The sequence below is a fragment of the Eumetopias jubatus genome, unplaced genomic scaffold (assembly GCF_037043125.1).
Source record: "Eumetopias jubatus isolate StellerSeaLion01/CBP00866 unplaced genomic scaffold, mEumJub1_p1.0 scaffold_10, whole genome shotgun sequence".
Taxonomy (NCBI): domain Eukaryota; kingdom Metazoa; phylum Chordata; class Mammalia; order Carnivora; family Otariidae; genus Eumetopias; species Eumetopias jubatus.
In genome coordinates, this window is record NW_028274816.1 from 51,565,831 (window position 1) to 51,589,489 (window position 23,659).

At 52.6% G+C, this 23,659-nt stretch overlaps 1 protein-coding gene across 1 annotated transcript; it reads left to right on the forward strand.

The window, feature by feature from the left end:
* The first annotated feature begins 8,886 nt into the window (after window positions 1–8,886).
* MAP3K10 (mitogen-activated protein kinase kinase kinase 10) lies at window positions 8,887–23,639 on the forward strand. The gene is made up of 10 exons (XM_028096998.2): window positions 8,887–10,128; window positions 13,989–14,169; window positions 17,086–17,234; window positions 17,697–17,872; window positions 18,474–18,720; window positions 20,280–20,396; window positions 20,902–21,061; window positions 21,180–21,292; window positions 21,647–22,297; window positions 23,051–23,639. The coding sequence occupies exons 1-10, from the start codon at window positions 9,441–9,443 to the stop codon at window positions 23,371–23,373; spliced, it is 2,805 nt and encodes a 934-aa protein (XP_027952799.1). The 5' UTR covers window positions 8,887–9,440; the 3' UTR covers window positions 23,374–23,639.
* Window positions 23,640–23,659: the final 20 nt, after the last annotated feature.

The following is a 23,659-nucleotide window of genomic DNA, read 5'->3' on the forward strand; positions in this document are numbered from 1 at the left end:
GGGTAATTCTAGCTTTCAACATTTTTATCAAAGAAGATTGAAAACCGGGGTGCCTGGGTGGCTCAGTCGTTGGGCGTCTGCCTTCAGCTTAGGTCATGATCCCAAGGTCCTGGGATCGAGCCCCGCATCGGGCTCCCTGTTCGGCAGGAAGCCTGCTTCTCCCTCTCCCACTCCCCCTGCTTGTGTTCCCTCTCTAGCTGTGTCTCTCTCTGTCAAATAAATAAATAAAATCTTTTTAAAAAATTAAAAAAAAAAGGATTGAAAACCAGTGAAGAAAGCCTTAGCTTAAGAAATTATATATGAGGGGCACCTGGGTGGCTCTATCAGTGAAGCATCTGCCTTCAGCTCAGGTCATGATCTCAGGGTCCTGGGATGGAGCCCCGCATCCGGTTCCCTGCTCAGCGGGGAGTCTGCTTCTCCCTCTGCCTCCCATTCCCCCTTGCTCATGCACGCTCTCTCTCAAATAAATAAATAAAAAATCTTAAAGAAAAAAAGGAAATTACATACGAAACAACAGAGAAAATCCAAAAAACAAGAAAAATACTTTCAGGCGGAAATAAAGTAGAAAAATCAGGGAAAATTAACCAAAAAAAAAAAAAAGTTGGCTATTTGAAATGCTCCAGGCAAAGCTGTTGAAGAGAAAAAAGAAAGATGCCAAATAAAAATGTAATTCATAGTGAAAAGAGAGAAAGAACTACAGATACAAATATTTTTAGAGTAATAAAACAAAAATTCAAACTCTATAAGCCAATACATTTTTTTTTAAGAGAGTGCACAGGTGGGGGCGGGGAGGGGCAGAGAGACAGGAAGAGAGAGAATCTTAAGCAGGCTCCACACCCCTCACGGAGCCCGATGTAGGGCTCCATCTCACAATCCTGAAATCATGACCTGAGCTGAAATCAAGAGTCAGACGCTTAACCGATTGAGCCACCCAGGCACCCCTAAACCAATACATTTTAAAATGTTGACAAAATGGAGAGATTCCCGTAAGAATAGAAAATGCCAATATTAAAAAAAAAAAGAGGCAACAGCCTTTGAATAGACCAATGAAAGACCATGAAAGAACCAGAAATTTTAATTAAAAGAAGTCCCAAAAAGTTCACCAGGGGGGTTCTACCAGACTTTCAAAGAACAGATAACACCTGCCATATACAAATTATTACAGAGAAAAGGAGAAGAAATTCATTTCATGAAGCTGGTATATCCTTGATTCCTCAACTGAATAAGGACAATATGGGAAAAGAATATTAGAGACCCATTTTACTTTCTAAATGCATACACAATTCCTAAATAAGATATTAGATAAGCAAATACAAATAATTTGCTAAAAACAAAATGGCATCGAGTAGGTTTTAATAAGCATCGGAAAGGTAACAATGTAATGCACTATATTATGGAATAAAGTAGGAAAGTCACATGGTCGCCCCCACAGATTAAAAAAAAATTGATAAAATTCAACACCTACTTATGATAAAAGCTCCCAGAAAACTAGGGATAGAAAGGAACTTCCATAATTTGATATAGACTAATCTATCAAAAACTTCACACTTAATATAGAACCTTAAGCTCATTCCCTTTAAGACCAGTAAGCAGGGACACCTGGGTGGCTCAGTCGGTTAAGCGTCTGCCTTCAGCTCAGGTCATGATCCCAGGGTCCTGGGATTGAGTCCCGCACCGGGCTCCCTGCTCAGCAAGGAGCTTCTTCCTCTGCCTGCAGCTCCCCCTGCTTGTGCTCTCTCTCTCTCTCTCTCTCTTTGGCAAATGAATAAAAAGATCTTTAAAAAAAAATAAGACCAGTAAGCAGACAGCTGGCCTCCTTCACCATCACTGTTCACTCCTGGGGGTGTTAGCCTTTGCAACAAGCCATTATAAATATTACTATGGATATACATATAGTCATTACAAATCTGTATATACATCTGTATATAAGGAAAGGGAGGAGAGATAACCAAATTGTCATTATTTAGATGTGATTTGGCATTCCATATAAAACCTCCAAACTGTTGGGGGCGCCTGGGTGGCTCAGTCGTTAAGTGTCTGCCTTCGGCTCAGGTCATGATCTCAGGGTCCTGGGATCAAGCCCCACGTGGGGCTCCCTGCTCGGCGGGAAGCCTGCTTCTCCCTCTGCCACTCCCCCTGCTTGTGTTCCCTCTCTCGCTGTCTCTCTCTCTCTGTCAAATAAATAAATAAAATCTTTAAAAAAAAAAATCTAAAAACAAAAAACAAAATAGAAATCTGTTAAAACAAATAACAGATTCCACAAAGTGACCAAATAAAAGATCAAATTGGAAAAATGAATAGCATTCCTCTATGCAAGAGCGAACAACTAAAAACTCTAACAAAAAAATAAGATTCCACTCAGAATAGTAACAAAAGTTAAAAAGGCAGGAGGGCGCCTGGCTGGCTCAGTCCCACGTAGGGTGTGGAGATTACTTAAAAAACAAAAAGTCTTTTAAAAAAAGGAAAAGTTAAAAAGGAATCTAGGTACCCATCCATCCAACCACAAGACATTTATGAAGAAAAAAACTTAATGTTATTAAAAGGACACAAAAGAAATCAAACAAATGCGGAGGTGAGCCATGTCAGTGAATGCAACAATTAATATCATTAAGATGGCCCTTCTACCTAAGTCAGTCTATAAACTCAAGCAAGCCCCAATTCCAGAAAGATTTTTTTTTTCTGTGAAACAATAAATGGATGCAAAAATGCATGTGGAAGAATCAAGACCCACAAGTAGATAAGAATGGCCAAGGGGGGGGGGGGGGCTTGGGTGGGGATTTTCTGAACCAGATAAAATATATTAACAAGTCAGAGTTCACAAAAGGAAACAAAGGTGATACGGCACATGAACAGACAAACTAATCAAAAGAACAGAATGTAGAGGCCAGAAATAGACACATGTATCTAAAAGAACTTACAATATTTCAGAGTAAGCATCCCAATCAGAAGGGAGGAGACAATTGCTAATGGATACTGGGGAAACAGCCTCCTTACAAGAAAAGTGGGTTCCCTACCACTCACCATAATACAAAGGTCAAGTAAATGGATTAGAGAGACCTAATATTAAAGACAAATCTATAGGGGTGCCTGGGTGGCTCAGGTCATGATCCCGGGGTCCTGAGATCAAGCCCCATGTTGGGACTCCCTGCTCAGTGCAGTCTGCTTCTCCCTCTGCCCCTCCCCCCGCTTGTGCTCTCTCGCTGTGTCTCTCTTAAAGAAATAAATAAAGATAAATCTAGAAAGCTAGTATATTACTTTCCCAGAGCTGCCAGAACAAAATACCAGAAACTGGATGGCTTAACATAACAGAAACGTATTGTGCCCAGTCTTGGAGGCTAGAAGTCTAAAATCAAGGGTCAGTAGGAGCATGGTCCCTCTGAAACCTGTATCGAATCTTTCTTTGCCTCTTTTAGCTTTTGGTGGTGTGCGGGCAATCTCCAGAGTTCCTCGTCTTGCAGCTACATAATGCCAATCTCTGCCTTTCTCACTATGTGTGTCTGTCTTCCACTGGCTGTCATCTTATAAGGCACAAGTCATATTGGATTAGGGGTCTGCCCTACTCCAGTATGACCTCATCTTAATTTAAGTAATCTGCAACTACCCTACTTCCAAATTAGATCACATTCTAGAGTACTGAGGGTTAGGATTCCAATGCATTTTGGGGGAAGGGGGTGGAAATAATTCAACCCATAACAGCTAGGAGAAAAATGTAGACTATCTTTATGACTTTGGAGTGAATAAAGATTCTTAAGCCTAGAAAACCATAAACTATATAGTGAAAATGAGATGAACATGACATATTAAAATCAAAGATTTCTCCCAAACAAAGACACAACTGAAAAAGTTAAGTAATGAGTGAAAAACTGGGAGAAGATTTTTTGGGGTTCCAAAAAAAAGTGATTAATTTCCAGAATAAACAAAATCCTGCAAATATTTAAGAATGGAAAATCAATAGAAAAAATGGGCAAAAAATAGAATGGACAACTAACACAAAAGAAAATCCAAATGGCTAACAAGTCTGAAGAGATGTTTAACCTCATTCATAATCAGGAAATTATAACATGTTAGTTTAAATCTATCAGAGTAGCCAAATTTAGAAGCTCAGAGAGGAAAAAAATAAAGTAAAATAAAATAAAAAAATTAAAAATAAATAAACTAGAAGCTCAGAAAGGAACTAGTGTTAGTGAAGACATGTGGAATTTGGAACTATCCTGCACCTCCAGTTGGTATAATTCAGTATGTATATTCTATGATCCAGCAATCCCTATCTTAGGTGTATAATCCAGAAAAACTCTTGCACAAGTCCCAAAGGATACAAGTACAAGATTGTTGATTGAAATATTATTTGCAGTAGCAAAGAATTCAAGGCAATGTAGATCTTCATTAGTCGGTGAATAATTAAGGATGGTGAGTTAATAAACTGGACAGCTATGCAGCAATCAGAAGCAATGAACCAGGAGTGCCTGGCTGGCTCAGCTTGTGGAGTGTGCAACTCTTGATCTCAGAGTTTTGAGTTTGAGCCCCAAGTTGGGTGTAAAGATTACTTAAAAATAAACAAAATTTTTTTTAAAAAGAAGCAATGAACCAGACATATAAATAACAACACGGAATGTTGTTTTTTTTTTTACGATTTTATTTATTTATTTATTTGAGAGGGAGAATGAGAGAGAGAGCATGAGAGGGGGGAGGGTCAAAGAGAGAAGCAGACTCTCTGCTGAGCTGGGAGCCCAATGCGGGACTCGATCCCGGGACTCCGAGATCATGACCTGAGCCGAAGGCAGTCGCTTAACCAACTGAGCCACCCAGGGGCCCAACATGGAACGTTCTTAAAACAGTATTGAGTGGGGCACCTAAGTGGCTCAGCCAGTTAAGTGTCCGACTATTGATTTCGGCTCAGGCCATGATCCCAGCATGGTGAGACTGAGCCCCACCTTAGGCTCCATGCTCAGCAAGGAGTCTGCTTGAGATTCTCTCTCTCCCTCTGCCTCTTCCCCACAGTGCACGCACATATGCTCTCTTTCTCTCTCTCTCTCTAAAATAAATAAACAAATCTTTAAAAAAAACAATATTGAGCAAAAAGAGTAAAAATAGAAATTCACTTAATACCATTTTTGTAAATTAAAAACATATAAAGCCCTATACATCTTTTAGGAATATAGGCATATTCCAAAAACCATAAATGAAACACATTAGAAAATGTGTCTATGAGGTGGAGGAAGAGATAGAAGTGGGAAGGGAGATATGAGAGAAAAGAAATGACATAAAAATATTTTTACACAAGTTACTGCTAATAGTGTGTCAGAAATAAAACAGTATGGTAAAACCAGTTCTCAGAAAAAGTAAAAAAAAAAGAAGGAAGGAATGAGAAATGTTTCTAAGAAAAGGAAGCAATACAAACAAAAATCATAAGGAAGGACAACAAAGGATATTTCATACTGATGAAAGGCGTTAATTCACTGATGTCATGTTAATATCATAAATCCTCATGCGCCTAACAACATAACTTCAAAATATATTAAGCAAAAACTGGTGCAGCTAAATGGAGAAATTGACATATTCTCCCTAATAATGGGAGAGTTGATTATACCTTCCAGAAGCCAACAGATCAAACAGAAAAAAAAGTAAGGATATAGTAGATAAGAATTAGAGAGTTACTAAACCTGTATAGTCAGATCTCTGATCCCAACAATCAAAATGCACATCCTTTAAAAACATACAGAACACTTCCAAAACAAAACAAAAAACCCACATTATATTACAAGCCATTCCAGATGGCAGAATAAGGTAGACAGGTCCCCCAAATCATAGAACAGGGCTATCATTTCCCTAATGTCAAAACTGGGCGAGGAGAGCACAAGAAAGAAAACCAAGGGCCAATTCCATTCTGAAAACAAATGCAAAACAACCCTAAATTAAACATTATTAGAAGTCTGGCACAAGACAAGGATTGTTCATTATCACCACGATCAGTAACATTGTATTGGAACTCTTAGCCAAAGCCCAAGGGGTGAGAAATGAGTTACAAAGAGTGGAAAGACTAAACTGTCATTTTGTTAGAGCGACAGGATCATCTAGCCAGGAAGGTATGGAGAATTAAAACAAGTAAGAGTGAGTTCAACAAGATAGCCAGATCCAAGATTAGCAATAAAAACACAACAGCAGTAACTGATCAGAAGAAAAAAATCCAAGTCATAAATAAATAAGAAAAACGGTTAGGTCCCAGTGAGTGAACCAGAGAAAGCATGTACAAGATACCCCAGGAGAAAATTATACCTGTGTCTAAGACAGAAGACTCAATATTACAAAAATCATAAATTCTCCCCAAATGAATAACTTATTCATTACAATCCCAATAAAAATCCAGAGCATTTCTTATGGAACTGATAAGTTCCATCCCACTCCCCATTCCCCTCTGTAGGACCCACCAGGTTTAGAATCAAGCCAGGTCCCTTTGCTCACCCAAGTCCTGACAGCCACTTGGAAACCACCTGTTCTGCTGCTCACCTTTCTCTGTCTGGTTTGAGTCAACCCATAAGCAATTGGTAAACAGAGTAACAGTGTCGGCATAACACAAGCATGTTGGTTAATACCAATTTTTTTCCAGGAAGTTAATATTTTGAAGCAATCAGGGGCAAGCTTTCTCACAGTTAAAGGGGAAACCTTGGGGCGCCTGGGTGGCTCAGTTGGTTAAGCGACTGCCTTCGGCTCAGGTCATGATCCTGGAGTCCTAGGATCGAGTCCCGCATCGGGCTCTCTGCTCGGCGGGGAGTCTGCTTCTCCCTCTGACCCTCTTCCCTCTCGTGCTATCTCTCATTCTCTCTCTTTCAAATAAATAAATAAAATCTTAAAAAAAAAATAAAGGGGAAACCTTAGTGATCAAAGAAGATCTTCACACACAAAAAGCTGCCAATCTGCAGAAGTCTCTTCCTTTAGATCCACAGTGGCTCCTTTTGGTGGTTTAAAGACCATAATGCTGTCTGCAATGTTATGGTATGTGGCCAAGCTGTGAACGCCTATGAAGAAACTACAATGATATTTTCTCATATCAAAATGATGGATTAATGAAGACAATCCTTAAATCAGACTTCTAATTTTAATGGAAATGGTCTCAGTTAGAAATTAATATCTCCAGGGTGCCTGGGTGGCTCAGTTGGTTGAGCGACTGCCTTCGGCTCAGGTCATGATCCCGGAGTCCCAGGATCGAGTCCCGCATCGAGCTCCCTGCTCAGCGGGGAGTCTGCTTCTCTCTCTGACCCTCCCCCCTCTCATGTGCTCTCTCTCTCTCATTCTCGCTCTCTCAAATGAATAAATAAATAAAATCTTTTAAAAAAAGAGAAATTAATATCTCCAGACCAGCATCTCCAAAAAGGAAGCACAAGCCCCAGCCTTTAAAGGTTGCAGAGAAGGGACTGAAGGTGTTGCTAAACATGAACATCTGTGGAAATTTAACTGTGCTAGTACTTCTATTAGAATCCTTATTGGTTGTGTAGCGCTCTGATTTTAAGGTTTCGTACGTTTTGAACAATCTGTCCCTAGTTTTATTTTTCCCATAAAGCCTTGTTATTTTTAGCACACTGTTTTGTAGAACTCCGAGCTTTTTCAGGAATGCATATATCAGTTTATGGCAGAACCTCCTATACTCAGAATAAGGGGAGACTCTGTCTTCCAACAAGCATTCTTGGTAGGTCCTAAGTTTCCCTGACATGTAGCCAGGAGACCAGGTATCCACTTCCTTTTCAGAGTGGAACAACTTCCCAGGAGCTGGGGCGGGGTGAAGTGTGGGGGTTAGTTCTCTGGAGCTTGGAAACCAGAGCCCATCATAGGTCCTCTCTTCTCTCCTCCCTCCAGACCTCCGGACCACTCAGGAGAAGCCACGTGAAAAGGCCCAGAATTTTGCCGCTTACAAGCTCACAGATCTTGGGCCAGTCACTGAAATTCTGCAGGACTCAGTTTCCTCATTCTTTAAATGGGAAGGCAGTGTTTTTAAAAAATCATGTTTAATTTAAAAATCTGCCTTTGATTCTTGCTTTGCCACTTACACCTCTGTGACCGCGGACAAGTGACTTTGCTTCTCAATGCGTCGTTTGTAAAATGCGGTCTTTGCGAGATTTTGATGATGCCACACGTGCAAAGCACTTAGCACAAGATGAGCATTAAGCCCCAGTAAATTGAAGTTCCTATTCTGGGAGGTGGGGAATTCTCGAGGGTACGAGGTTTGACTGCTGAGGCAGTAGAACCCAGAGCTGGTGGGGAAAGACATGGCTGTGAATTCCCCACGGACAGTAAACACGTCCTGCCAGCCGGTCTTCCCCGTTGAGGCCTCTCCATCAGCCGGACCCCCTAGCTTGCAAGAGCCACCAACCCGCTTCCAGCGTTTGGGGCCGCCTCCCGCCGCGCGGGTCGGAGAACGGACTACATCTCCCGGTGTGCACCTCGGGTCGGGGCCCCGAGGGGCCGGTCGCTAAGGGGACCTTGTCCCAGGCACGTTAGAGGCTGGAGGCAGTAACCACCACTCAGGCAGCTCCTATATTTCGCTTTGCGAAGCTAGTCAGCCACCGTCTATCCCACCTTGAGCCGTGGACCCGCAGGGTCTGTGAGGAGCGCTTGGCCCCCTCCTCCTTCCCTCCTCCAGGGCGACCGGGTCCCAGGGTCCGAGGCCGGGCTTATCTCCCCGGGAGGATTCCTTCAGCCCCGTGGGGTCCCCACTGCGACCCAAGGTTGGCAGCGGGGCTCTGGGGGGGTGGGGGTGGGGGTGGGGTCTAGAGGACAGCCTCGAGGCCGCTCAGCCGGAGACTACAACTCCCAGGCGGCACCGCGGCGGCGGCGAACACGTCACTTAGGCACCGCCGGCGGCCCCGGGAAGCGGCGCGGGCGGGGGCAGGGCTGGGGCCAACCGGGAGGCCGGTGCCGAGGATGGGGGCCGCCCGGCCGCCCCGCGCGTGAGAAGGCCGAGGGGCGCGCCACCCCGTCCCGGGGCGGGCGCCCCCCGGGCTCAGCCACCCCTACCCCGCCCGGCAGTCGTGGCCCGGGATGCGGAGCCGGGGGCCGCCGGTGGAGCTGCGCGGGGTGAGAGGCGCGGGGAAGGGGGCTGCCTGCTTCTCTCACCCTCGTCCCCCACCGGCGGGCCCCGGCAGAAATTCGGGAGCCGCGCGGCCAGGCCCTCTTAGCGCCCTGACATTTGGGGGAACAGGTGAACCCGCCGCCCTTCCCGCACCCCGCCCCGCCTGGGCAGCTGAATCAGAGGGGACGACCCTGCCCTTTTAAGGAGGCTTTTTGTTGCTCCTGCGGAGGGCTCTCCCCCCCCGCCCCCCAGCCATGGCCACCAGGAGCCCCCTAGAACCCGCAGGGACCGCCCCCCATCCTGGCAGCCGGGGCCCGCCCTCTGCATCCCGCGGGCAGCCAGTGTGAAGCGGCCTCCTGTAGCCCCCGGCCCCTCCCCCATGGAGGAGGAGGAGGACGGGGGGGGGACGGCCAAGGAGTGGGGCACGACCCCCACGGGGCCCGTCTGGACCGCGGTGTTCGACTACGAGGCGGCGGGCGACGAGGAGCTGACCCTGCGGAGGGGCGACCGCGTCCAGGTGCTTTCCCAGGACTGTGCCGTGTCGGGGGACGAGGGCTGGTGGACCGGGCAGCTACCCAGCGGCCGCGTGGGCGTTTTCCCCAGCAACTACGTAGCCCCCGGCGCCCCCGCCGCGCCCGCGGGCCTCCGGCTGCCCCAGGAGATCCCCTTCCACGAGCTGCAGCTAGAGGAGATCATCGGCGTAGGGGGCTTTGGCAAAGTCTACCGGGCCCTATGGCGCGGCGAGGAGGTGGCTGTCAAGGCCGCCCGGCTGGACCCTGAGCGGGACCCGGCAGTGACAGCAGAGCAGGTGCGCCAGGAGGCCCGGCTCTTCGGAGCCCTGAAGCACCCCAACATCATTGCCCTCAGAGGCGCCTGCCTCAGCCCCCCACACCTCTGCCTGGTGATGGAGTATGCCAGGGGGGGCGCACTGAGCAGGGTGCTGGCGGGCCGCCGGGTGCCCCCTCATGTGCTGGTCAACTGGGCTGTGCAGGTGGCCCGGGGCATGAACTACCTACACAATGATGCCCCTGTGCCCATCATCCACCGGGACCTCAAGTCCATCAACAGTAAGTGGTGTCCTCCCCCAAAACTTGCTTCCACAGAATCTTGTGAGGTCGAGGGTAGGTGGCGGGAAATGGGGACACCAGAAGTCGCTGCCTAGGGCGAGAAGGGGCAGCAGTGTACCTTCCGGGCCAAGTGAGGCAGGCCTTGCCCGTTAAGGGAGGAAAAGGAGGCTCAGAAAGGTTGAGGGACCACCTGTCCCCCAGACTACAGTCACAGTAGCTCAATAAATACGACCAGCCCTGCACTCCTAGCATAAAACAGCACAGATGCAGGGCCTGCCCTCAAGGCATCGAGGGTCCAATCCTGATGCCAGAGTCCACCAGGCAGAGACAGAAAGAACCTAGCCTGGAGTTGGGGTTTCTCAGCCTCCACACTATTTACATTTGGGGCCGGATGACCGTAGGAGGCTGTTTAGCAGCCTCCTTGGCCTGTACCTGCCAGATGCCATGGGCATCCCCCACCGCCATCGCCAATTATGATAACCGAAACTTGTCTCCAGACATTGCCAAATGTCCCCTGGGGAGCGGGGGAGAGGGTAAAGCCACCCCCACCTGAGAACCACTTCCTGGAGTCCTCCCAGGCCTCTGCCCCAGCTAGCGGAGGCAAAGTGGAGGTGAGGGAGGAGGAAAAGGGATGTGCCTTACATAAAAAGCTTCCAGGCTGCCTGGCTTATCCCAGGCTCTCAGAAGTTGATTGGTTGGTTGAATGGGAACTGGGGCCAGGCAGAAGGGAAGGCTCCCCAGGACCCACACCTAAATCCAGGAGCTTCTCATGATGTTAGCACGTATTATTGAGCACCTATTCCCAGTGGTTTCCGCCCTTACCGTCCTCACAAACTGAAGATTTCATTCATTCCTCACATATTTCCCTGAGCGCCTGGGGTGTGCCACACCCTGCCCTGGGTCCTAAGTATATGACCCCGGAAAAATCCCACCTTCCTGGCTCTCCTCCCGTCCTTCCTCTGCCCCACCTCGCTCCCTTTCCTTTCTACACTGATGTATTCATTCTTTTCTTTTTTCATTTGGTGTTTGCTGGGCCAAGTCACGCGCCAAGGAGAGGGCTCAGCAGTGAATGAGGCCAACGTGTGCCCTGCCCTCACCTGAAATGTGACAGGTTCTCCTTTGCCCTCACCTTTGGACCCCCACATCTCATCTATTTCTGATTCCTGCCAATTCTGCACCTTAACATTTGTTTGAATCTATCCCATTCTTTTGTGTGTGGTTTTTGTTTTTTTTTTCACAGTTTTGTTGCTCTGCCCCCTCCCCGCCCCCACCACCAGCAGAGCCCCTGCAGCAGAGGGATGTGTATTCCTTACCTTCCAGGCCTCGCATTTGGGCACTAACAGAGCCGCCAGGAGCTCGAGGGGTGCCACGCGCTGTGCCAGGGCTAGGGAATGGAGCGGGAGACACAGATGGCTCCTGCCTTCCCTGATGCTCCGAAATGCTGGGAAAGTGGACGCAGGATGGGCAGCATATTCCTCTTGAAGGCTGAGCATGCTCTTCTTGGCCCTTCCTCACCCCTGCTAATTCAGCAGCCTGAAGGTGGGGTGTAAGGATACACACCTGTGCCCCCAGGGTTTCCTGCAACCAGTGCCACCCGGGCATAGGGTTGTTGGGGCTCTGTAGGCCAGGGCTGCCTGCCCAGGCAACGGGACAGCTCCATGCCTGGGACAGGTCACAGGGCCTCCACAGGAGCCCCTCACCCGATGATGCTCATACACTGGTTCATTCAACCAGTAATTTGGAAGCAGAATTAAGTATACAAGGCCGTGTCTTAAGCTCTGGGATTTCAGAAGTGAACCGGGCAAGATCTCCCCATATGGAAGTTAGAGGCTAGTAAACAGAAGTAGATGACCGATATTTAGAGAGATAGTAGATAGATAGATGACAAAGTTTCCAGAGAGTATCAGGGGCTCTGAAGAAAATAAGATACTAGATCAAGGATGAGACAGAAGGAGCTCTTCCAGTCAGATGGTCAAGGGAGGCAGTCCTGGCGCGGAGACCCCGAACAAAGACGACCCGGCTTTGTGAAGGTCTGGGCAGGGCCAAGGTCCCAACGTGGCAATGAGCACGCCTTGTTGGAGAAACAGCGAGGAGACCACAGGGGTTGGAAGAGGAGAAACGAGGCAGAGTTAGGAGATGAGGTCAGAAACGTAGGCAGGGCCCAGATCAGGATGACCCTGGGGGTGAGGATGAGGATTTCGGGTATTTTATTCAATGCCATGGAAGCCATTAGAAGGTTTCTAAGCGGGCGGTGACGTAGATGGGAGATGCAGAAATGAAGCGTAAGACCATAGCGTGTTCCCTCTATCACAGAGTCACCCCACAAACAGGAGAGGTGGGGACCCAAGAAGGGAGGGGTGGAGTCACATGCTAGAGAGTCGAGGGAGGCCTCTGGGCTTTGATGATAGTAGAATTAGCTCACCGTTATGATGGGAGAAGTAGCCAGGAAGGGTCAAAGATCCAGGTGGAGAAATAAGGGCCAATTATGGCGACATCACGCAGTAATAATAATAGCTAACATTTTGTAAGGACGTGTTGCTTCTGGCCCTAAATCCTTCCTACAACCCTCTAAGACCAGTATGACCACCATGTCCATTTAACAGAGGAGAAATCTTAGCGTTAAGAAGAATACATTAACGAGGTTACGCAGTTAGTAAGTGGCAGGGCTGGGATTCAAACCTCAGCAGGACCCCGCACACTTTGGGGCCTCTGTTTGACAGAAGCTGGTAGAATGTCATAGCAGTTAAGAGACCGGGCCCTCGGGTCAGATCTCGGCCAGGTCTTTGCTGCACAGTTTTCTAGCTGTATGATCTTGGCCAGGGGACTTCATCTCTCTGAGCCTCAGTTTGTCAGTCGATAAAACGGGCTGCTTTCTAGTTAATTCGTGTGAAGGGCTTAGCACAGTGCCTGCCATATAGTGAGCTGCTGGTAAACACCAGCCATGATTATAATTGTTGTTCGTAACAATCCCAGGCAGCAAGTTGGAGCCACTCATTATGCTTGGGGGATATATCTGTCCGATTTTGTCACTGTAATGCTGCATAACAAGCCACCCCCAAAACTCAGTGTCTTTAAAACTTGATGTCATTTATTACTGCTCACACACGTGCATACCTGCTGGAGGTTAAGCTGATTTAGGCCGGGCTCAGCCGGAGAGGCTTGACTCCAAGTATCTAGCCTCCAAGCAGGCTAGCCAGGCATGGTCTCTTGGTGATGGCAGAAGCGCCAGAGGGCAGGCAGACGGGTGAGGCCTCTCAAGGCCTAGGCTGGGAGCTGGCATTCTGTCACTTCTGCCTCATCCTGTTGACCAAAACAAGTCACAAATGGCCAACCCAAAGTAAAGGAGGGGGAAATACACTCTGCTTCTTTTGGGGAAAGAAAGGCACAGTCACGTGGCGAAGCGTGTGATGCTGCAAAAAGGAGTAGAACGGGTCCCCCCCCTCCCCCGCATGCAGTTTGCCACAAGGGGTGACAAAGACAAAGGAGAACCACGTTCATCCCTTCTGCTCATGCTCCGCAGTTCCCACCTCTGGGCTGGCTGGGAATTAAAAGCCCGGACCAGGGAGAAGCAAGGCGTTGGATACCAACCTTGCGATGAGCTCCGCAGAGCCTAGGTTGGAGTCAGGAGGGTAGCGGACCCAGGGGAGGCCCCCTCCCCCCTCGTGGGAGCCCCAGGGCAGGGACCAGACAGCACGGAAGGGTCCGCGGTTTTCCAGACCAGGAAAGGAGCCGCCGCAGAGGGGGACGGCTCGAGGTGGGGGAGAGAACAGTAAGAGATTCCAGCCGAGGCAGGGGCCAGGACACTCAGGTCTGCAGCCCAGAAGCTCTGGGGTGACCCGCCTTTCTTCCTCACCCCCCAGTCCTTATCCTGGAGGCCATCGAGAACCACAACCTCGCAGACACGGTGCTCAAGATCACAGACTTCGGCCTCGCCCGCGAGTGGCACAAGACCACCAAAATGAGCGCTGCGGGGACTTATGCCTGGATGGCTCCAGAGGTTATCCGTCTCTCCCTCTTCTCCAAAAGCAGTGACGTCTGGAGGTGCTGATGGGGGCAGCTGGGGAGTCCTGGCAATGAGGGAAGCAGGGGGGGAGGGGGGTCAGAACGGGAGGGGCAGTCTCCCATCGAAGTGAGGATCTGGGCCTGGGGGGGCCCCCCCTGCTGGCAAGGTCAGGCCCTCCGGGCACCAAAGCAGGCGGCTGCTCTGTTTGCGGAAGTGGCAGCTGAGAAGGACTCAGATTCGAGTGGAAAATTCCAAAGATCTAGAGATAGGGTGTCAGCACCAGGGCCCTCAGACACCATCCAGCACACCGCCCCATGTGTCAGAAGGAAATTGAGGCCTTTGGAGGCCTCTGTCCATCCATCCGTCCATCCGTCCGCACTGGGTGCTAGGAATACAGCAGGAAATAAAAGTAGACACACTTCTTGCCCACAGGGATAGTAAATAAGGAAATAAACATACAGGAAAGCTGGGAAAATAGCTGGTTTCAAGTTTAAAAAGTCATAAAACAATTTTCAAAAGATAGTGAGCTAATCCCCCAGAACAAAGCATCAGATAGTATTAAGAGCCAGGAGGTTGATCGAAAAGCCCTCTGAGGGCCGGAGGATGACTTCAGGGAAGGCTTTTCTGGGAAGTGATACTTGAGCTGAGTTTGGGCTGACAGGAAGGAGCCAGCCATGCACAGTTTGGGCGAAGAAGCTTCCCAGGCAGAGGGGACGGTGCCCACAAAGGAGACGCTGGCATGAGAATGAGCTTGGTCCGTTCCAGATAAAACTACAAGACCCAGGCGGCTAGCGCAGAGCAGGCAAGGAGAAAGGTGGTAGGAAATGACAGAGGAGAGAAAGTTGGATGAGCGACCAGACGCCGGGCTTTATTCTAAGTGCAGGGAAAAGCCGAGTGGCCTTTATGAACAGCACGGTCCGGCTGAGCGTTGCAAGGCTCCCTGGGCTGTAGGATGAGGAATATGTCATAGGGGACAGGAGTAGTGGGGGCGGGAGGCCAGTGAGGAGGTTGTTGCCCTCATCAGCGAGACTGGATGGTGGCAGCTGAACCTCTTCAACCCCTGGCCTTATCCTGGGAGGGAGCCAGACCCGGGTCAGTCCCCAGCTGAGGCACCAGATGGACCAAGCAGCAAGGTCATGGTTTTGGGGCAGACAGATCAGGAGGGAAGTCTCCATGAGAGCAGCACAGCCCTTTGGGGAAGGTTCTGAGTGGCTTTACATTACACAGCATTCATTTGTGGTACCAAACATTTAACAGAGCCAGGTCTCAGTGGCAAGGAGCAGAAAACCCTAAACGCAAACAAACAGAAGTTTCTGCTCGCATGTAAAGCCCAGGACCGCTGTGGTGCCCCCCACGACAGGAATTCAGGGGTGGGAGGGGTTCCTCAACGGGGGTGTCATTGACATCAGGCAAGATCATTCTTCCTTGTATGGTCCCGCCCTGTACTTTTCAGGACAGCAGGTATAGATGGTTCCCAGCCCCCAAACATCATCACGCTCCCTGGTCACTGTGGCCATCCAGACATCCCCACAGGTTTCCAGCAATATGGGGAAAGTGGGGGGTTACGCCATGTCCAGCTGAAAGCCACTGTTACTGTCCTCCACCTTGCGTGGCCTACGTTCCCAAGCTCACTTCATCATCCAAAATGGCTACTTGGGCTCCAGCTTTTAGGTCCACATTACAGCCAGTAGGAAGGACAGAAGCAGAAAAGACACCCCTTCTCTCTAAGGACACTTCCCGGAAGTGAGTTGCCGAGGACACGCCCTCCTCCATCCCACTGGCTGGAAGTGTCGCCATAGGGGCTTCCTTAGCTGCAAAGGAGGATGGAAAAGTACTTCAGACAGGATGCGCACAGCTCAGATTCGCCAGCACTGGTCCTGAGAAGGGAGGCCGCCAGCTGTAGGAGAGCGGACGTTGTGTCCATCTTGCTCTGGGGCCCAGAACAGTGACTGGCAGCCAGCAGATGTGTTTCTATGTCGAATGAATGCACATGTGGATGTGGGGGAGCCCGGGGACCTACTGCATGCCGGGCGCTGCACAAAATGGTCATTAGGCTCCCGAGGGAGTTCAGATGGGCCTGCAGGTGACTAGCAGAGCGGTGCACGCCCCGGTGTTGTGTATCCATGAAGGACACTGCCATGGGCATATCAAGCAGGCCTGAGTCCAAGTGTGGACTGAGACCTGTCCACTTAACTAGCTGTGTGCCCTTTAGGCAGACAACTTAACCTCTCTGAGCCTGCACCTGCTCGTTGGATAAAACGGGGGTCATACCAATACCTTCTGCCTTACAGGGCTGTTGTGAGGATTACTGAGAGCGCCTAGCACAGTGCTGGCCTGGAGTAAGTGCTTTATAAATGTTAAATAGTGTTAACTTGTTTTTAGAGGTAAGTGCCGAGGGTTCTTCTGGGAACACAGAGGAGGGGCCTCTAACCTAGCTTTGGAGGCTGTGGAATCAAGGAAGGCTTCCTGGTAGAGAGGGCAGCTGAATTCTGACCTAAAGGACAGTTATTTACGCAAAGGGAAGGATGTCCTCGACAAAGGGAACAGCATGTGCGAAGCCAGGGGTTAGGAAGAACGGGGCTTGTTCAACTTGTTCACTGTGGCTACAAGCTGACGCTGGGGTTGGTACAGGGGTGAGAGCGCTTAGAGGCAAGGCTACAGTGGTCATCAGAGGTCAGGGCTAAGAAAAGTGGCTTTGCCCCGTGGGCACAGGGGACACACTGAAGGTTTTCAGGTAGGGGTGAGGGGAGAGAGAGCAAAGGCAAGACGCCAGAGAGACCCAAACCCACAACACCCATTTGAAATCAGGCCAGCAGAAGTCAGTCACATTCTTGTGGCCTCACTGGGGGATGTTGGGGTGAGGGAGGCCCATCAGGGGACTGGAGGCAGGGCTGGGGTGTAGGTGAGGATTGGGGTGGGCTGCAGCATCACCCCTCCCTCTTCCCCACCTGCAGCTTCGGGGTGCTGCTCTGGGAGCTGCTGACGGGTGAGGTCCCCTACCGTGAAATCGACGCCTTGGCCGTGGCGTATGGCGTGGCTATGAACAAGCTGACGCTGCCCATCCCCTCCACGTGCCCCGAGCCCTTTGCCCGCCTCCTGGAGGGTGAGCCAGGGCCCTGTGGAGATAGGCTCAGCTTGGGCGGCAGGGGCCCTCGGGCCAGACCTCACCCCTTCACACCCATCCATCCCAGTGGGTCCAGGAGTGAGGGAGAAGGGGCCGCAACCATCGGGCCACAAACTGCCTCCAGGGCCCCCAAACTTTTGTTCTGGCCAGGCCCACAGCTCCTGAGGGCAACCTGTTAGCATTCACTGGCCCCAGGATTCTTCCCTGATCCTTGATTCTGCCACACGTGAGGGAGTGGGTCCCCAGGTTTCTCTCCCAGTTTCACTGAGTGCAATGTTGCCAGGAATTTGGCTCTACATTCCTTCCCCTCGGCTCCATGGAAGTTGTCTGTCCACAGTCCCCTGAAGTCCTGCCTGCCACGGAGCAGGCTGATGCCCCAGAGCACGGCCACTGACATCTCCCCTCCCACCGCTGTCCTCCCCATCCCCACCCCCACCCCAGAATGCTGGGACCCAGACCCCCATGGGCGGCCAGATTTCGGCAGCATCTTGAAGCAGCTTGAAGTCATTGAACAGTCAGCCCTGTTCCAGATGCCACTGGAGTCCTTCCACTCGCTGCAGGAAGACTGGAAGCTGGAGATTCAGCACATGTTCGATGACCTCCGGACCAAAGAGAAGGTGAAGGCAGGGGATAGAGTGGGAGGGGTGGAGTGAGCTCCTGCATTGCGGTGCCTTTGGTGGGGCAGAGGCCCCTCCCCTGAGCCGCAGTCTTTGGGTCCATGCAGAGCCAAGGTGGCTTTCTTTGTATATTAAGGAAAGACAGCCTGTTGATGGATTAGTAAGAAAAGGCACCCTGCACTGATGTTCTTACAAGTGATACCACCTGATGTGTGGGATTGGTTCTAAAACACAACAGCCAAAATGGGAGGGAGGGAGGAGACAAGAAGTGACAAGAAAAAAGGATTTGCAAAGCATAAATAAGTTGTTGACCTCGAATGATGAGTACACTGGGGGCTCTGTCTCTGCTTTTGTGGATGTTTGAAGTTTTCCAAGCTGAGGAGCCAAAAAGTTAAAAATCAAAGGGGTCAAAATCAAGCCACCCCTTTCTTTGTGCAAACAGCCCCGTGTCCTGGCACCCAGCTGGGCTGGTAAAGAGTGAGCTGCCCCACGGGGCCGCGCCCCGACGGACCCAGCAGCCCCAGGGCCATGGTGAGGGGTGGGGGGGGGGTGGGAGGAGATCCGTACGGCCCTAGCCCGCAGCCGCCCATCTCCTCCCCAGGAGCTCCGGAGCCGGGAGGAGGAGCTGCTGCGGGCCGCCCAGGAGCAGCGCTTCCAGGAGGAGCAGCTGCGGCGGCGGGAACAGGAGCTGGCGGAGCGCGAGATGGACATCGTGGAGCGGGAGCTGCACCTGCTCATGTGCCAGCTGAGCCAGGAGAAGCCCAGGGTCCGCAAACGCAAGGGCAACTTCAAGCGCAGCCGCCTGCTCAAGCTGCGGGACGGCGGCAGCCACATCAGCCTGCCCTCGGGTACCGCCCCCTGCGCCGCCCCCGGAGGCCGCCGCGAGCCCGCCACACGCAGGCTTTACCTCTTCCTTTTAGTTTGTAAACGTTTTTTTTTCCGTGCTAAAAATATATCACCCACGTGGAAAAGGACCAGAAAACAGCACAGCTTCAGGAGCGCATATAATCGCCCGCTTGAAGGCGGAGAGAACCTCCATCCACCCCTCCAGATGCCGTCTTCATGCCTCCTCCAGCCTCCTGCCACCCCCTGCCCCAAGAGTAACCTCTGTGATGACTTTCAGGGCATTCACTCCTCTGCGTCTCTTTATTGTTTCGTCTACCACCTATTTTTTATAATTATCTTTTAGTCTGCTGCTTTCTCCCCGCTTGCCAATAATTTGTTGAGGAACATCATTTATCCTGCGGCATCTCCCACGGCGCGAGCGGATGTTGCGGCTTGCATCCCGCTGTCATCCTTAACGCGCCCCTCCGTCCCCTGAATTTCCTATAAAGTGGTATTAAACCATGTGAAATTGCTGATGTTCAGCCCTTTTTGTTTCACGTGGCTTAATCAGTTTCAAGTTCAGGTTTGGGCTCTTGTTTCCCCACAGCCTGCTTCCTAGGCACTGTTAACAGTGCTCACCTCCATAAAGCCCATGATGTCTGCTCGACTCTCTCTCTCTCTGGGACATTAGAAGCCATAATGCCGTGGCCAGAATAGCACTGGCCAACAGAAATCTAATGCAAGCCACACGATGAAGTTTTAAATCTCATAGCCGCCTTAAAAGCTGGAGAGAGAAACAGGTGCCATTGGTTTTAACAATATATTTTATTTAGCCCAATATATCCAAAACGTTACGGTGTCCCATGCAATCAACACAAACACTGTTAGGGATTTTACTTTTTTTCATACTCCATCTTTGAAACTCAACGGACGTATTACAGTTACAGCACATCTTGGTCCGGGTGCTAAATTTTCATCAAAAAATACTTGACCTGCATTTGGATTTCATGAAATTTACAGTTGAGAAAGTAGATTCTCTCTCTCTCTCTCTCTCTCTCTCTCTCTCACACACACACATAGATTCACATACCTAAATTGTTCCAAACGTGCTTCAATGTTTTCAATAACAGCTGAGTATCCGTTTTTAGTTTAAATTTAAATTCATTGCAACCACACAGATGAAGTTTGAACTCTCCAGTTCCTCAGCTGCAGTCCCACATGGCAAGTGCTCCGTGGCCACATGTGGCTAATGGCCACCACGTTGGACACTTAGCCCTAGATCCATAGTCAATCCTTAGTTAATTAAGGACCCAATTAGGATCTTGCCTCTCAACCTCGCACATAGGCCAGATGTCTCTGGTGGGCTCACCACGGTTAGAAGGCTGCCCCTCACCCCGGAGTTGCCGATTCAGAAGGCCCAAGAGTAAGCACCCCCGCACCCCCCGGTCTCCAGGTGAGATGGGCAGTTTGGGAATGCAAAACAGTGGCGTTCCCATCCAGCACTCCTATCCTTCTACAAAGGGACCTTCTCTTTGGTTACCCACGGAGCCGTTTGCTCAGGAAAGTCTCTTTCTTTTCGCAGGCTTCGAGCATAAGATCACAGTCCAGGCCTCTCCAACCCTGGACAAGCGGAAAGGATCCGACGGGGCCAGCCCCCCTGCGAGCCCCAGCATCATCCCCCGGTTGAGGGCCATTCGCCGTGAGTATCTCCCCAGGCCCTGACCCGTCCGTCGTCAACGACCTTTCTCTGCGCACATACCATACGCTGAGCCGGAGGACCAACAGGGACAAGACAGGCAGGGTCCCCTCCCTGATTCGCATCGGGGAAGACAGACCATAGACAAGCCAACAAGTCAGTAAGCGGGACAATTTCCTGCAGCGATAAGCGCTGTAAAGGAAAGCAGGGAAGGGAATAAAAGAGGAGAATGGCCATTTGACCTCAGGAAGGCGGTGTAAGGAGCTGGGGTTCGAGCAGGGACCTGCGAGCTGAGGAGGAGGGAGGAGGGCCAGGATCTGAAAGAAGTATGTCCCTGCCAGAGGGCCCGGCAAGGGCCAAGGCGGGGGGTGGGAACCAGCAAGGGAAGGGTCCTGTCTGCAGTTAGAATCCAAGGTCCCTTGGACTTGGTGGTGGAGGGCGGATCCGAGAGCGAGACGGGGAGCGCAGCGGGCGCAGACTGGCCACCAAGTGGCTTCTCTGGGCCCAGTGACTCCTGTGGATGGTGGTGGCAACAGCAGTGGTGGCAGTGGGACATGGGGCCGCAGCGGGCCCCCAAAGAAGGAAGAGCTGGTTGGAGGCAAGAAGAAGGGCCGCACCTGGGGACCCAGCTCCACCCTGCAGAAGGAGCGGGCTGGAGGGGAGGAGAGGTACTTGCCCCTGACAGCCCACCGCTGGCCCTGCCCCTGCCCACCCCGACCCCCCCCCCCCCCGCAGCCAGCAGGTCGGCACTGCCACCCCCTCCCCCACCTCTGGTGCCCCCTGCAGGCTGAAGGCCCTGGGGGAAGGAAGCAAACAGTGGTCATCTAGCGCCCCCAACCTGGGCAAATCCCCCAAACACACACCGATCGCCCCAGGCTTCGCCAGCCTCAATGAGATGGGTAAGAGGGTGAGGGTGCCTTTAAAATGGAGAGGGAGGGGCATCCGGAGGGAAACATCACCCGAGAGGAAGAGGTGACCGCTCCCCTCGGGTTGGGGGGTGGGGAGGGAGCCGACGGCCCTGGACCCGTAGGTCGGCAACTTTCCTGGAACGCGGGGCAGCCCCTGGGTGCAGGGTCATTCCCAGGGGCAGGGGGCTCTGTGAGGGGAAAGATTGGTGGGACTTGGTGGCCGCACTGCCGGGAGGGTCTTTCGGGGCAGCCCCCTCGCCACCAAGTCCCCGGGGGGCCGCGGGGACAGCGGGGGCGGCGGCGGCCAGCCCCGGAGGCGAGTGACCGGCCCTCTCCCGGTTGCAGAGGAGTTCGCGGAGGCGGACGGAGGCAGCAGCGTGCCTCCCTCCCCCTACACCACCCCGTCCTACCTCACGGCGCCGCTGCCGGCCGAGCCCTCCCCGGGGGCGCCCGCGCCCCTCTCCCGGCCGGGCCACGGCGGCCGGCGGCGCTGCGAGCTGGCTCTGCTGGGCTGCGCCACGCTGCTGGGCGCCGTGGGCCTGGGCGCCGACGTGGCCGAGGCGCGCGCGGCCGACTGCGAGGAGCAGCGGCGCTGGCTGGACGGTCTCTTCCCCCGCGCCGGCCGCTTCCCGCGGGGCCTCAGCCCGCCAGGGCGCTCGCCCGGCCGCCGCGACGACGCGGCCCCCGGCCCGGGCCTGGCGCCCTCGGCCACGCTGGTGTCGCTGTCGTCCGTGTCCGACTGCAACTCCACGCGTTCGCTGCTGCGCTCGGACAGCGACGAGGCCGCGCCGGCCGCGCCCTCCCCGCCGCCCTCCCCGCCCGGCACCAACCCCCTGGTGGACCTGGAGCTGGAGAGCTTCAAGAAAGACCCCCGCCAGTCGCTCACGCCCACCCACGTCACGGCCGCGCGCGCAGTGAGCCGCGGGCACCGGCGGACGCCGTCGGACGGGGCGCTGGGGCAGCGGGGGGCGCCTGAGCCCGCGGCTCCCCGCCCTGGTGAGTGAGGCGCCCCGCACCCGGGGCGCAGAAAGCGACCCTCCTCCCCTGCCCCCACCAAGGTCCGAGGTCCCAGCCCGGCGGCGACAGCGCCCCCCCTCCCCGCATGCCAGGGTGGCGTCCTGCTTTGGATGGGAGGAAGGGTCTGTGTCCCCACGGCCCTCACTGCTGGGGGCATGGTGGGTCCCCGGGTGATTGAGCGAACCGCAGTGCCTCCAGGGGCCAGGCGGGTGACATTACGGGCAACAGTTAACAACTACAGTGAACAGTCAGTCCTGTGCTAGACGATGTTCCCCATACATTTATTAACGACAGAGGCGATCAGCATGGGAGTCAACTACCTACTACCAGGCACTGTGCTACTTGTCTTACAATTACCGTTTTATTTACCCCTCGCCTAGGGAGGGCGCTGCTCTCCTGCCCCTCAGAGACCGCGCTATGCCTCCGGTCTCTCCTCAGGCCTGTGTGCGTGCACCCAGCACCTCAGAGGGGGTTTGGAGGGAATGAGGGCTTTATCTAGAGGGGTGACAAGGGAACAGGCTCTGACAGCTTAAGGAAGATGCTCAGAGTGAGATGAGTGAGCGCTTTGGAGCGCTCGGGGCCTAGGTCAAGGTCCCACCCCGGCTGGAAAGCGGGCCCAAAAAGATCAGCAGGTATTTCTAACAGAAATTCCAGTTCTCACGTAAAGGTCCTGGCTTTTCAATGCCACCCTCTGGCCCACCCCATTGACCTCATCTGATCCTCTCTTACCAGGCCCTCGAGAACCCCTGGACTTCCCCCGCCTGCCCGACCCCCAGACCTTGTTCCCGACCCACCGCCGGCCCCCCGAGTTCCCTGGCCGCCCTACCACCCTGACCTTCGCCCCAAGACCCCGGCCGGCTGCCAGCCGCCCCCGCCTGGACCCCTGGAAACTGGTCTCCTTTGGCCGGACACTCAGCATCTCGCCTCCCAGCAGGCCGGACACCCCAGAGAGCCCTGGACCCCCCGGCATGCAGCCCACGCTGCTTGACATGGACATGGAGGGGCAGAGCCAGGACAGCACAGTGCCCCTGTGCGGGGCCCATGGCTCCCGCTGAGGCCCACCCTCCACCGCCCGCCTGGGCAGCCATGAATGTAGCGCCCCAGGCCCCGCCCCAGCCTGCCGTGCCACAAGGCGGGGGAGGCCCTGGGCAGGGTACTCACTCTATTTATTGGGGAAGGGGGGAGGGGGTCACTTAATTTATTCCTTTGTACCCCAGAGGGTGGAGCCCAGTGCCCACCCTGCAGTGGGTGGGGGAGAGGGTGGGCAGGGACACTCAGGGACAGGGCATCGTAGGGATTTGGCACAAAATGCAGCATTAAAGGTAACCCCTGCCCCCTACG

Bases quoted from the DNA above. Each gene is read 5' to 3' on its own strand.
- MAP3K10 (XM_028096998.2), top strand. From the start codon at position 9,441: ATGGAGGAGGAGGAGGACGGGGGGGGGACGGCCAAGGAGTGGGGCACG. The intron at 10,129-13,988 runs GTAAGTGGTGTC...CTCACCCCCCAG, and splicing joins GGACCTCAAGTCCATCAACA to TCCTTATCCTGGAGGCCATC. The intron at 20,397-20,901 runs GTGAGTATCTCC...CTCTGGGCCCAG, and splicing joins CCGGTTGAGGGCCATTCGCC to TGACTCCTGTGGATGGTGGT.